This window comes from Opisthocomus hoazin, chromosome 11 (genome assembly GCF_030867145.1).
Source record: "Opisthocomus hoazin isolate bOpiHoa1 chromosome 11, bOpiHoa1.hap1, whole genome shotgun sequence".
NCBI lineage: Eukaryota > Metazoa > Chordata > Aves > Opisthocomiformes > Opisthocomidae > Opisthocomus > Opisthocomus hoazin.
The window spans coordinates 17732826-17746387 of NC_134424.1; the positions used below are offsets into that span (position 1 = coordinate 17732826).

General features: G+C 46.4%; 1 protein-coding gene across 1 annotated transcript in view; it reads left to right on the forward strand.

Moving 5' to 3' along the window:
• Positions 1-13562, forward strand: part of STAB1 (stabilin 1) — a 59925-nt gene that overhangs the window by 33063 nt on the left and 13300 nt on the right. The window contains 19 exon segments of the mRNA XM_075432323.1: positions 235-330; positions 722-817; positions 1362-1409; positions 2259-2389; positions 2764-2875; positions 3104-3181; positions 3564-3665; positions 4155-4262; positions 4777-4908; positions 5104-5232; positions 6111-6167; positions 6987-7082; positions 8177-8372; positions 8835-8930; positions 9982-10027; positions 10737-10816; positions 11750-11875; positions 12654-12727; positions 13073-13147. Of these exon segments, the coding sequence (XP_075288438.1) occupies positions 235-330; positions 722-817; positions 1362-1409; positions 2259-2389; positions 2764-2875; positions 3104-3181; positions 3564-3665; positions 4155-4262; positions 4777-4908; positions 5104-5232; positions 6111-6167; positions 6987-7082; positions 8177-8372; positions 8835-8930; positions 9982-10027; positions 10737-10816; positions 11750-11875; positions 12654-12727; positions 13073-13147 (1878 nt within the window).

Genomic DNA, 13562 nt, shown 5'->3' on the forward strand with positions numbered 1-13562 from the left:
CCCAGAGCCAAGCAGTTCAAGGGATCAATGAACTTGAGTAATCAGCCAGCCTCTGTGCTGTGTCAGAGGATGATGCCCTGCTAAAGAAATATCTCTGCATTTCCAGGTCTTGAAGGACCAGGAAGAAAACTTGGGGAAATAAATTACGAATAGGTTTTGCTGCCTTAGGCTTTTTTTGGGCAGCAACTGAGGACACTGATAGGTCTGTAAAACTGAAATGTCTCCTTCTTGCAGAGCAAGTGTGTCTGCAAGAGGGGTTATGCTGGCGATGGCCACAACTGTGATGCAATCAACCCATGCCTCATGGACAACGGTGGCTGCCATGACTTGGTGAGTAGCTGAAGTGCTGTCCCAAGGCTGGCATGACAGTGGAGGTTCCTCTGCTACCTGACAGAGTTTTTTTCATCCATGGCATCGAGATAATTGCAAGGATTTACATTAGATCATCTTATTGGCTTGCCACTGAGGTGTTATAAAGGTTGGGTCTCTGATTTACCCAGGCAGATCCTCTGACTTTTGTGAGTTCACATAACAAAAGCCATCACCTAGGCTTTGCTGCATGAGGTATAAATTTAGTGCCACCATAAAGGCAACAGGAGGAAGGTGCTTGTCTGTGCTCCTCTAGCCCAGGCGATGGGAGGCCAGAATTCAATTCCTAGGTAGGTGTAACACTTCATAACCCGTGTTTGCTCTCTAATTTCTCCTGTCCTTGTATTTGCAGGCTATGTGTGTACCCCTTGGAGGAGGAGACAGATCCTGCGCTTGCCCTCAAGGCTACATGGGGGATGGCATGACGTGCTATGGGGATGTTCTAAAAGTGAGTAAAAAGTGAATGTCTGAGGTCTTCTTGAGATTGGAGAGAAATGGCTCTGCTTTTATGTTCCTTTTCTCTGTTACCTGAGTTGACTCCTCCTACCAGCACCACCCTGACAGCGCAGCTCGTGTGTCTGCCCAAGGCCAAAGAGACAGAACTGGTGCCAAGGCCAACATGTTCGTGAAGCCATTCGCAATAATTTCTAAGCTGCTTTCATCCCTGTCTGTCCTCTGCAATAAGTAATGTTTCCAGTTTTTGGGAAGTTTTTCAGTTCAGAGCTGCTAGGCCTGTTTTCTGTCATTAGAAATATCAAAGGCCATTGTGGATTCAGTCCCAGTGCCTGGTAAACACGAGCAATTGCAGATGAGTTGAAAAGAGTTCGTTTATTTGGGAATGCATTTTTTTGATGGCTGGAGTGTGGTTTTAGGAGTGCCCATCCCTCCCCATGATACAAGGTGCCTGCAATAGTTTCCCCCGCCCTGGGTCTCCCGGCCCTGCAACCCCAGTGCTCAGCAGGGGTAACCCTTCTGTTGTTTCTGTTTGGAAGGAGCTGGCCAGGAACTCCCACTTTGCAGGCTTCTCCAACTGGCTTCAGGTAAGAACAGCCATGCGATACCCACGTGGGTAAGTTCACTAGAAGTAAAGTCTCTGTGAATGCTGCTGTTAGAGTAAAAGCAACTCCGATTATAATTTTCATTAGAGAAAAAGAGAACAACAGTGAAGGAGGAATTGTTACAGAGCAGACATGTAGAAAAGCTCTGGACTCTGTGATAGATTGAGGGTCATGAGTGTGCTGTGGGGACCTTGTTTCTAGCACCAGAGGAAGCTGGAGTAGTGTTATGCTTAGTTTCCGTGGTTGTACCATCTGTAACTTCTGGCCATCATAAAATATCATGGAAGGGAAAGAAAAAGGGGTAGCATTGTAATAGCCATTCTTTCAGCAGAAGGTGCTTTGAGAAGTTAGACTGTATGTTTGTTCCTTTTCTTGTTGCTGCTTCCCGGTCTCCAGTGTGGCAATAACAGAGACACTCCACAGACTGCAGCAAGTCTGTGGAAGCATGCTATGATGTATGGCATCTAACTGAGCTTTAGCTTGCCAGTCCTGCTGCATATGTTGCTTTTGCCAGCAGTAATCTTGGTCCCTCACCCAGAACTGATGTTGAGGGTTCGGAAAGGATTTATGGGTATGATTTAATGGGTTTGAAGAATAATTGAAGTACAAAAGTAGGGCTTAAAGCAGCAGGTTTTCCCTGGGCAGACAGTGTCAACTGTTTTGGCTAAACCATCTGTAGCATTCATTGATAGTCAACAGCACTTGCCTGACACGCGCAGAAGACCCTGCTGTGCTGCTGGAACATATGCGGGATGATTGTTGATTATATTTTGCAGTGTAGATGTGGCACTGGCATGTCTTATTTGTTCATTTTTGTGCTTTGGACAACAGAAATCTCTCTTCAGCATCCCAGCAGGAACCAATGTCACTGTCCTGGTGCCGTCAGAGGCAGCTATCAAAAACTTGAGCAAGACTGAGAAAGATTTCTGGTTGACCCCCTACATGCTGCCATTTTTAGTCAGGTACGAGAACACTCCTGGCTTTGCTTTATATTGCCAAACAACAGTAACAAAACCACGAGCTGAATTTCTGCTTGTACGAGACCAATAAAGAGTTATCTTGAGATAAATATAGAAGCAAGATTAAATATCTAGCAGGTACAGAATTTAGCAGGCATTTAAAACATAACAGACCACAGGGTTTAATTTTCAGGTATTTGCAAAGAGAGATTTTCCATGTTATGTTAGATGCAGATGAGCAATTCCCTCCATCATGCTCTTCACATGCTTAACTACTTCATGTGAGAGACGTGAATGTTGGGGTGGTATGGTCTTATCTTCCTCTTATTACAAATAGTGCCCTAATCTTTTCTTTTACCTGCCTTTGTTCCCTTCAGGGCCCACTTTCTTGAAGGCGCCTTCACCGTTGAAAAGCTCAAAGAGTATGACAGGCCAGAATTACCCACCCTCAACCCACAGACCAGATGGCAGATAAACACCAGGAGCGGCGTAAGGGTTTCTTACATAATGCACACGTACCGGGATCAAATTAAACTGCTTAAGAGCTGCTGTACCTGGTGGGGAGCCTGGGTGGGACACTGATGCCCTCAAACTCAAGACATCTTTTGAAAATTGTACCCAGATCAATCACGTGCGATCTTGAACAAACAATACATTTGTTTTGAACTTGCTTGGCAGTTTCTAATCCTTCTGCTTCTCCCTCTGATGCTTTTGCAGGTATTAACCATCCAAAATGTGAGTATAGTCGTCAGTGACATCCCTGCAAGCAACGGCATTATTCATGTCCTCAGTAAGGTACGTCGGTACATGTGATACTGGGAAATGCTGCAGCTGTAACAGCAGGTTTGTGTTGCGACATCTGTGATGGGGCCAAGGAGGAATACATGTCTGGACGGTTAGGAAGGGATATAATGGCAAAAATATATTTGGTTATCACAAGGTCCTGACAGATGTTTCCTGTGCAGCAGTGTTTAATGTTTAAAATATTTGTCTCCGGGACAAGCGGGAGGGGAGTTCCTCTTCTCTTAGCTGACAGAAGGAGAGTTAAGGCTATTGCAGAATTGTGTAAAATGAGACCATTTCCAATTGCCTTTCTTGCAAGCAGGGCAAGAGTCTAGTGTGATTTTCCCCCAGAGCTCCTTGTCCAACCTTGCTTATAAACTTGCTTTTTCTGCAGGTTTTGTTGCTGCCTGCAGAAGATATCCCAACAAGTCCTCCAGGTCTGCGGAAACAGCTTGAGACAGTTGCCTCATTCAGCACATTCAAGGAGTTGTTACAGGTAAGCAGTTGACGTGAGCACTGTTGTGGTTGTCAGAACTGTCTTTTGAGCAAATGCCTGACTTACCCTGTACTGGTGGGCCAAAATTTGGAGTGCCTGGTGAGACAAGAGAGATCACTTGTTTCCTACCATTCCAGAGTGTCCTTCTAGGAAAGCTCTTTTGAGCAGCCAGGGTTTATACTTACAGTTAGATCTCCGTGTCATTGGCATGCTATTACAGTGGAAGATGACCTGTCTACTGCAGGTGCTCTCATGCTTGTACAGGGCTGAGAAACCTAAAGGAAGGCTCGTTCATAGTCACAAAGCTGCACTTATGTCAGCCCAGGAGGAGAAGCAAGCAATTAGGTGTGTGTGACTGAGTGGAAGTTGTATATCCCATTTTCAAGCACTTCCTCTAGCGCTCTTGCCTTTGTAATTGATTTAATGTGTGGTTTTCTTTTTAGCAAGTACAAGTGTAATTGCTAATGTTACTGTTTGGACATTTTTTAGGAATACCAGCTCATTGGAAAAATCGAGTCCTCTGAAAAATATACCATTTTTGTTCCCGGAAATAATTCCATTGAGGAGTACTGCCATGCTGCCAATGTGACACAACTGGTAAGCTCACAGCGTGCTTACAGTTTGAATAAGTATTGCAGTAGGTGCAGGGACATGTACACTGTCAGATCATAAACTTCAGTTCAGTGAATTTGAGCGTGGAGAGGAGAAGCATATCTGATGCTAAAAGCTAGGAGAATTGTGGCAGAGAGAAATCAGAAGGTTCCTGGAGTGTTGCAATGAATCTGAAAAGAATATTTGGACTCCAGATGCAACTTTCTTAGTGGATTTGAATGTGGATAGATGGGCACAACACATTCCTCTTTCTGGCTGGCTGTGGCATATCTGTGGCAATTTTGAACCTTTTGAAAGGTTCCAAAAACCATTTATGACTTCATCCAGTAACAGAGTCATCAGGTGTGATCAGTCATCTGTGATAGGGAGTTACTGGGCTCTGTGGGCTTAATTAGGTGTTACAGGTTGCTTAGGAACCCTTCTCATGCCATACCTCTGACTGAATTGTCGTCTAGAAAGTCAAGAGAGTCCTAACATTTGGGGTTTTTTGCCAATTTAGGACAATGAGACAGTGCAGTACCACGTTGTGCTGGGAGAGAAGCTCTCGCCCACAGACCTGAGAAGTGGAATCCATAAGAACAGCATGTTAGGGCTCTCCTACTGGCTAATGTTTTATCAAAACAGCACCCAGGTAAGGAGGGAAGACTGTTCTGCCATTTGAGGATCTGGCCAGACATATCACTTTCTAAGGCTGGTGGCTGGATTCACCCATGTCTGTTTTGGACACTCTTACAGCTTTCCTACTGTGGCTGTCTGGCAGCTGTCAAGCAATCCATGCAAATGGAGTTGAAGGTTATCACCGCAGCTGTTTCCTTCTCCTTTGCAGAAGTTTGTCAATAATATTCCTTTGGACGGAAAATTTCTTGAGACAGAGAACGGCATGTTGATCGGGGTTTCACAGGTCCTCCAGACACAGAAGAATCGTTGCACTGCCAATACTACCACCATACAAAAGGTAATGATGATTGCCGAGGAACTGACCACCATTTCACAGGGTTTCTCCACCTGCTGAACCAAACTGATGAATAGCAGAAAACCTATACATCCTATACATGGATGAGTCAATAGCTTGTGGTGTGACCCCAGATGAGCCTCACGTGAAATGGGACATCTTGGAGACTTGGCACTTCCTTGCCCCAGACTCTGTACTTCTAATGCAGCAGATCTGCAGCTCTTGTGCTGTATGTAGCTCCCAAGCAAATCACGTTCAGTTCACTTGCTGGGTCTCTCTCACAGTGTCAACCATGGGGCAGGCTGGTGTAGGGACTCCCAGGTACTCAGCTGTGCAGGCAGAATCCAGCCCAATTCTTGCATGGCATGACCACAAGCTCCCCTAGGAAATGCTGCGGTCTGTCTGGGAGTCATGGCCAAAGTCCTGCCCACATGCATCTTGTGGCTCTTGGCCATCTGAAGATTGCAGGGTCAGAGGCAGGCCTGCCCTCTCACAGATCAGAAAAAAAGCATTTGCAGCCTTGCATGAAGGAACTGCAGGCCTGCAGAAAGCCCTACCCCAGCTCAGAGACTCAGAAGAGGTGTAACATGGGATCTCTTCTGGTTTGTTTTGTGGTATGGTCTCTGGAGTGCAGAAATAAGACCGTGTGTTCACTACTGAAGTGCAGAAAGAAGACCTTGTGTGAAGCCTTTGATAGCAGCTGGGACCTGAGGGTCATGCATCATGATTTTTCTTCTTCTGGTGTTTTGAGGCATGGAGATAAATACATCTTTGTCCCAGCCAGCAGCCTGTACAGCACCATTTGTAATTCAAGATTAGTGTCTTGGTGTGACATGAGTAAAAGGGCACACATGTGACTTGTCCTGTTCTCTGTGCCCTAGTCAAGATGCGGCAGGTGTGAGAAGGGGATCAAGTGTCCTCTTGGATCAGTTCTTGTGGTGAGTCTTTGATTCATGTGACAACTCACAGACTGTTTACAGATAGTGCTTTGATGTCCTTTTATTGCTCTGTAGAGGTCATCTTGATACTTGAAAAAAATGTGCCCTTGAATTCTCTGTGGCTCATTAATTAGCAAGGTTTGTAAGAGAAAGAGGACACCAAGGGAGGTTTACACAGGAAAAAGACAAATGTGAACCATGAGGCTCCTTACAGGGCTGGCATCAGGCTTTGCCTGAATTTCAGGAGCCCTTTAGAGCATGCAGTGTGGGGAGTTTCCCCTCTTGGGGGCAAAAAAAGAGGTGTCTTTTTTGATCTTTACTCTTTTGATGTTATTGTCAAGGAAAGCCAGTTTAGGGGTGCCAATAGTGATTTCCCGGCCCAAACCATTGATTTATTCACACAGATGGGCTGATTGTGCCTGCAGTTTGTTTGTGAGTGAGTGACAAATGTTTCCAGAAAGGAAAAGGACGAAACATTTCATCTCTATGCTGGCTATGAATTATCTAGCAGCCACATCTGGCATCTTAGGCTTCATTACTTTATGTCAAACATTTTCAGATTCCTTTTTCTCAGTATTCACGCTGTCATGTATACCATGAATTTGGCAGGTAACAAAATAGACAACATGTGGTGACCTCACATCTAGAGATACCTCATTGGTCTCAGCTCTGGGAAAGCCAAATTTTTAGGGCTGTTCCTGTAGGATAAAAAGCATTATTCCTCTGTTAGGCAAGAACACTGCCATATGCGCCAAAACATACAATCTGTCTAAATATTGTAATATCTTCTGTCTGTGTCTATGTTAATTATATCTGCAGGAATTGCCAGGCAGCAAGAACCTCGCTCGCTGTGAATTACGCTCTGGGGATACAGGAACACTTGGCTGCCATTTCACCTGTGCAAAAGTTTCTCTGGTAAGAAAAACATTTGCCTCGTATTCATTTTGACAAAAGCAAGATGAGTATTAGAAATACAGCCAAGGAAACGCAGCCTGTCCTGAAGCCCCGGCTGCATTTGTGCCATTGTGTAGCTGAGCCTGGGCTTGCCTGGTAGTCGCTCTCCATCCTGGAGATAGAGGGCACTGGAGAAAAAACAAACCGCGGAAGTGCCTGCACAGTGATGGATTGTGGTCTGCTGCTTTGGTGTTGTTACTTTGGGTTTTGTCCTGCAGAGGAAGAGAAGGAGTTGAATGTTTGTAGTCTGGTTTCCTAAGGAAATGAGACGTGAATTATGGTATTTTGCTCGTGCATGTGCCTTCCTGAATAACTGATGACTAATTGGAGCCAAACCAAAGCGAGGAGCAGAAGGTCTCGCAGTCATTATGGCCCCCACCAGTTCTGTCAAAATGTGTGGCTGGGAGAAAACAATTGAAGAGGAAATTGTAATAGAAAGACTTGTGTGAATTTGAGCTCTTACAGGTATTGAAGCGTCTCCCTGGAAACTTTGGTGGGAATGGGAGGTTGAGGAGAAGGGAGACAGGCAGTTGGATATATTGTACCCACAGGCAGAACTTTAGTCAGCATTTGTACCTCACTGGGCACTTCTGCGTTCCTTTGCTGGATGATGTTTCTCTTCATCTGTACTGTCCGACTTGGTCCCATCATGGTTGCCTCCCTCTGTAGGTAGATGCAGAAAAAAATGAGAAGAGTTAAATCAGGCTTTTGAACCAAATCACCTTCTGGCAGAGCCTTTCTCTGCCCAACAGAGTCTCCTGATGGGACACAGGCAGGAGATAGGCTGGATGGGCACAGGACTGAACATTTGTGCTACCAAATGGTCAGTGTTATTCAAGTGGCAGTGCAGACCTTTACATGAGGCTCTGGGCAACAGAGCACCCCATTTGGGGGATTCACTCCATCCTGCCTGCATGCATCTGGTCCTTTTCACGTGTTGTCAGAAGTGATGGCAATCACATAGTTAAAGGAGTAGAGCAGCTTCCCCAGTCAAGCTGTCCCTCATCCGTGCTGCCCAAGATGGCTCACCCGACCTGTTCTTGTTCGTTTCTCAGAGGTCCGTCTGCTGCCCCGGCTATTACGGACACATGTGCGAGATGTGCCCAGGGAAGCCAGGCCAATGGTGCTCCGGGAATGGGGAATGCCAGGATGGCATGGAGGGCAGTGGAGAGTGCCGATGCCTGGAGGGTTTCCATGGCACAGCCTGCGAAATGTGTGAAGTGGGACGATACGGAGCTGACTGCAAATCAGGTGACACTAAAGGCTATTGCAGCTTGTCTCTGCCATCCTGCTTGCAAGGGGAGAAAAGTGGTCACGTCTCAGGAGAGGTGGTGGGAGGCAAGAAATGTCCCAAGACCTCGAGACAGGCAAATGGCTGGCAGGCCACCGAGAGAGGGACAGTGGGAGTAAGCGCTTGTGGTCAGCCAGGAGTGGCTCCATTTTTCATCCTCAAACCCAGGCGTGACTGACTGTGCTGTGCCACTCATCCTGCTGCGTCCCAGACTATAGGAAGTAAAGGTGGGTGGTCTGTTCCTGGGCTTTTTGGCCTAGTAGCAAGGAAACAAGAGGAGATATTCCTGTGGCTTTTTTTTTTTTTTTTTTAATGGCAGATTGATGCAGTGCATTAGGAACAGAGCAGGGAGCGAAATGGCAGCGAGACTCTGCTTGTGAGACCTGGTTGGTCTGACAGTGATATTTGTATTTCCTCTGCAGAATGTGGCTGTGACAATGGCATATGTAACGACGGACTGCAAGGGGATGGGAGCTGCGAGTGTTTCCCGGGATGGAAGGGCCCTACCTGTCGACAAAGTAAGTGAGTGTGAAGGGCCCCATGGTGTAATACTGCCTTTGTGGCAGAGAAATTGGTGCTAGCTGAGCAAGGTGACCACAGCTGCATATGCTTTGCATCCCTCAGCTTATCAGACTGTGCTAGCTCATTCCTGCACATGAGCTGCTTTGTGGTGTGACTTCACCAACTGCACATGAGCCCTGGAATTATTTGGCTGAAATTCATGTAGAGAAAAGCGTATCACCTGCTTCTGTCCTCACTGAGATTTGAGGCACCTCAAGAACAGCCCCTTGCCCTGGGAGAGAGTTGGAAGCTCCCAGCCAGATTGAGTTGACCACCACTCCTGTTACTTGCCTAAGAAGGTGGCAGGGCTTGATTTTGAAGCCTCCAAAGGGCCCTAGTGTTTCTGCTGAGTTGCTTTTTCTGCTCACAAGATCTGTTGATTTAGGTGAGCTCAGGCCATGGTCTGCAGTTCTAAATCTGTCATTGTGTGACAAAGTAATATGTTGAAGATGGTTGTTCCTGGGATTTGGGATTAGGATTACCATCGGGCTGAGAGGGAACATGAGCTCCTAAATAATTTGGGATTTTGAAGGTTTTCACACAAAGACTGATTTTGTAGTGAAGTATTTTGGGGGCTTTTAGAAATGGAAATTGGGTGGAGCTGTCCGGTCTAGTGTAAATGTAGACCATGAAGGAAGTTAATCTTTTTCCTTCAAATGGGGCAAAGCCAAATGGCCCTGTATGTCTGGATTAACGAGGTTTCAGTCCTTGTTTCATTCCTAACAATGTGGAGGCCATGCAGGTAGCATAAAATGGAACCATTAGCTCAGGCAGAGAACATGGAATTCACTCCATTGCAAAATGCCAGAAGGTAAATCCCATGCGGTTTTCCTGCTGCCATGTAGGATGTGAGATTTAGCACAACTGCTGCTGTGTCCCATCATCAGTCAGGGCACCACAAGTGTGGCAGCGAGACTGTTTGCAGAGTCCTTTACTCTAGATGGCAGAAATGTCCCCAGCAAGTGCTAAATTGAAAATGCCAAGTACCATTTGTGTTTTCTCTTGCAGGAATCGAGATTGACTTATGCAATAACACTTGTCATCAAATGGCCAAGTAAGTACAGACAAGGGGCTGGGTCATTCTGAGAAAGCCATGTATGTTTATATGTGTTTTACATAGAGGTGGTTCTCTGTTTAGGGCTTCACAGAGGGCTGGGAGGAGGTGCCTGCTCCTTAAAGGTGCATAAATGTCATTTCCATTCTGGGAACTTGCTTTGGTGCTAAGCCAGATGCACTTTTCCTGAGGTTTTTGTCTGCTCGAGCATGAATTATTTCCAAGTTCCTTCTGCATGTGTGGATGGGAGAAAGCAGAGACTCCAAGGTACTCCAAGTCTGGCCTTATTCATGGAGCGAATCAATTAGCCATTGACAAGCCCTTTCTGCCTTGTCTGCTTCCACCAAGGAGTTAAATGACATTGGGTGATGGGCTCTGATGACTCCCTGTTACTTCCTTCTCCATCCATTATCTGGTCTCCTATTTTGCGGTACTGGGACCCAGCCATCTCCATTGCACCGTGCAGAAGCACATGGACATGGTGAAGGTGCACTGTGCGAGGTGTGAAGCCTGTGCCTGGCTGCCAGCTCCCTGGCCAGTGTGACTTGAGTATTTGGTGCTGTAAAGAAATACACAGCAGCTTCAGGCATGTTCCTCCTGTGGTCAGTGTGGACTCTAACTTGCACATGCCAGGCTTGTGTAGGGTTTCCCACTGGCTGAGAAAATCCGGAGGTGTCGTCAGTGATTGTTTATCCCTTTCTTGTTTCAGCTGCCTCAATAGCTCTGCAGATTCCCCACCTACATGCTTCTGCTCTGCTGGATACACAGGGAATGGGACCCATTGCACAGGTATGTCCAGCAAGGGCGGGCAAGACTCAAGGCTTGCAAACATCTGCTGAGGCTACACAGAGACAAGGGCTTTGTTTGTGAAATAAATGGGATGATGTTGCCAGGGGAAAGATCAGTCAAGTCCTTTTCCTCTCAGCCATTCACCATGAACTCTGCCATGCTTTGGTAGAGTGGTTTTCCAGTTCAGAGCTTTACATGGGATGCTCTTGATGTTGCTAGAGCCTGCAAGAGAGGGATAAAAAGGCAGGCAAGGGTAGCAGAGCAGTTCTTACTGCTTGTGGAGAGAGATGCACATGAATAGGTTCTGATATCACAGCAATGGTGACAAAGATATAGCAATTTTGGCTATGAATCCCTGGAATATGGATGCTTCAATTCCCCAGAATTTTGTGCTGCTCTTATTTGCTGGCCATGCCAAAAGGGTAGAAACAGTGCAGCAGTTGTGCCAAAATGAGGCAGGATTTTAGGATACTGCTCTAGAGCTGCATACAAACATGGTCTGTGTCAAAAGCAAACAGACAAGAATAAGACACTCAGAGTGATAAAACTGTAACAGTCAACACACTGGTAGACATCACAGTTTCCTTTCAGTATCACCCTTGTTTGAAAATAAGTGAGGAGGAAAAAAGAAAAAAAAATTATGTAGGAAAATATTTTTTTCTCCTCTAACCATTCATCCTCAGTGAAAAAATGCTGTGACAGAAAGACTTCTTAGTCCAATCTGGCGGTTACTTAAGCTCAGCATGACTTTTGGACCGGCCTCTCTCAGACTCGGATGAGGCCCCATGCCTTTAAAGGACCTACAGTTTCATCTGAAACAAAGGGATTTTAGTAAGATGTTGTGTTTTTTGTTAAGATGGATGATCATTCTGGCAGAGTTCATCTTTCCCAGATGCTCTGAGCTGATTCTGCCTCTCTCGTTTGTGGTCACAGAAATAGATCCGTGCGCTATCGATCATGGTGGCTGCTCCATCTACGCTGTGTGTACTAAAGTGTCCCCAGGAGAGAGAACCTGCGTTTGTAAGGAAGGCTACGCTGGAGACGGGACGCTCTGCATGGGTGAGTGCTCAGTGGATGTTTTGGTGACAGTGGCAAGGCATCATCCATGCAAAGGGGAATTTCAGACTAAAAGCATTAAAATTTCAGGTTAAAGTGTTGAATAACTCAATTTTTCTTCCACTTTGTTCATGCAGTGATTATTTCAAAGCAAATAATTGCTGGCTGATCTTGATTCAACTGTCTTTCTGCTTTTGTCGAGGTGCATGCACGCATACCTGTGTACGTATATACCTGCAGGTATGCGCTCTGCATTCTGCCAAGTCATGGTTAGTGAAGTAGTCGCCCCTGTCCCAGCACAGTGCCACCTGAAACTGGGCAGGGAGCCCATGCTGCCCTTGGCACCTGTCTCGCTGGATGGCTGCAGACCAGTGTTTTGGTCTCAAACCAAAAGAGCCCAGAGAGGTTTCTTGCCCTGATGCATATCGCGGACAGGTCCAGAGGCAGAGGGTGAGGGCAGTCACCTACGGTGGTGCTGAGATGAAGATGGAGCTGTGGGAGAGTGCAGTCCTCTCGTACCCTTTAAAGCACACACAGGCAGGCATGGGATTTTCTGTGGGCAGATTTATTGTAACTCAGAGACCCGCATGTGGGAAGAGTAGAACTTGCAACTTGCAGTTGTACCCTATTCCTTTGCTATCACAAGTCGCTTTTCCGCCAAAGTGTTTCTCAAGCTGGGAAGATCCTCCCTATCAGTTTCCCAAGACCTCTTCAGGTCACCAATTCCTGCCTGAATTGAGCAGCCCTCAGCAATAATGTGGCTCTTACTGTTTTGCTGCAGAAATTGATCTCTGTCTCGAAAGCAACGGGGGCTGCCACATCAACGCGGAGTGCGTTAAAACAGGCCCAAGGAAGGTGAGTATGTAAGATGGATGTCAGAGCAACATTATTATGGAGGTTGTCACAGCTGTGTAGTCCTCAGACAATCCTTTCCATGGCAGTGCACTGCCTTGGGCTTATTACCTTCCACATAGAAAAGTTGCCTGGGAAGGGCGCGAAAGATTGCTGTTTCCTTGAAAGCAGATGCCTTCTGTTGGCCAGAGGCTGGAGGCAGTCTTGGTTTATAACTGTTGACACAAGCATGGTTATACATGAACGTAGCGATGGATGCTATACCACATGCTTTCCATCCAGTTCAGCCATTGCCTATTTTCCTTTGCTGGGTTCAAGTTTCAGACTGAGCATCTGTTCTCCTTCCAGGTTGCCTGCAACTGTCTTCCTGGTTACAGTGGGGATGGCGTGAGCCAGTGCAACCCCATCAACTTGTGTGAACAGGTAAGTCTGCGTTTTGCTAGTACCAGGGGTGAAGGCCACAGCCTTGAAGCATCCCTTTCTCCCAACAGTTAACAGCAAGAATAGGGTTAGCCTAGGTTAGAGCTGGCTGCCTTGCCTTTTTGCGTTCCTAAGGGATTTCCTAGTGTGTTCTGTTTGCATTGCCTCTTGCAATGACCTGCAAGAGGCAAACCGGTGCTCCCACTTGTGGGAGAAGCAGTGTGGAAAGAGTGACATAGGGTTGGACGCATGTGGGCTTGTTTCTCTGCATCTATTTTGTGTGGAACATCCTCAAAAACTTAAAAGTAATCTGTGCTCATGGCATCGCTGTCATGTCAAAATCTCTCTCTGATTCATGGCATGATTTTGTCATCACTGAGTTCCAAAGGAAAGTGCGAAAGTCTTGCTTCGTGGATGG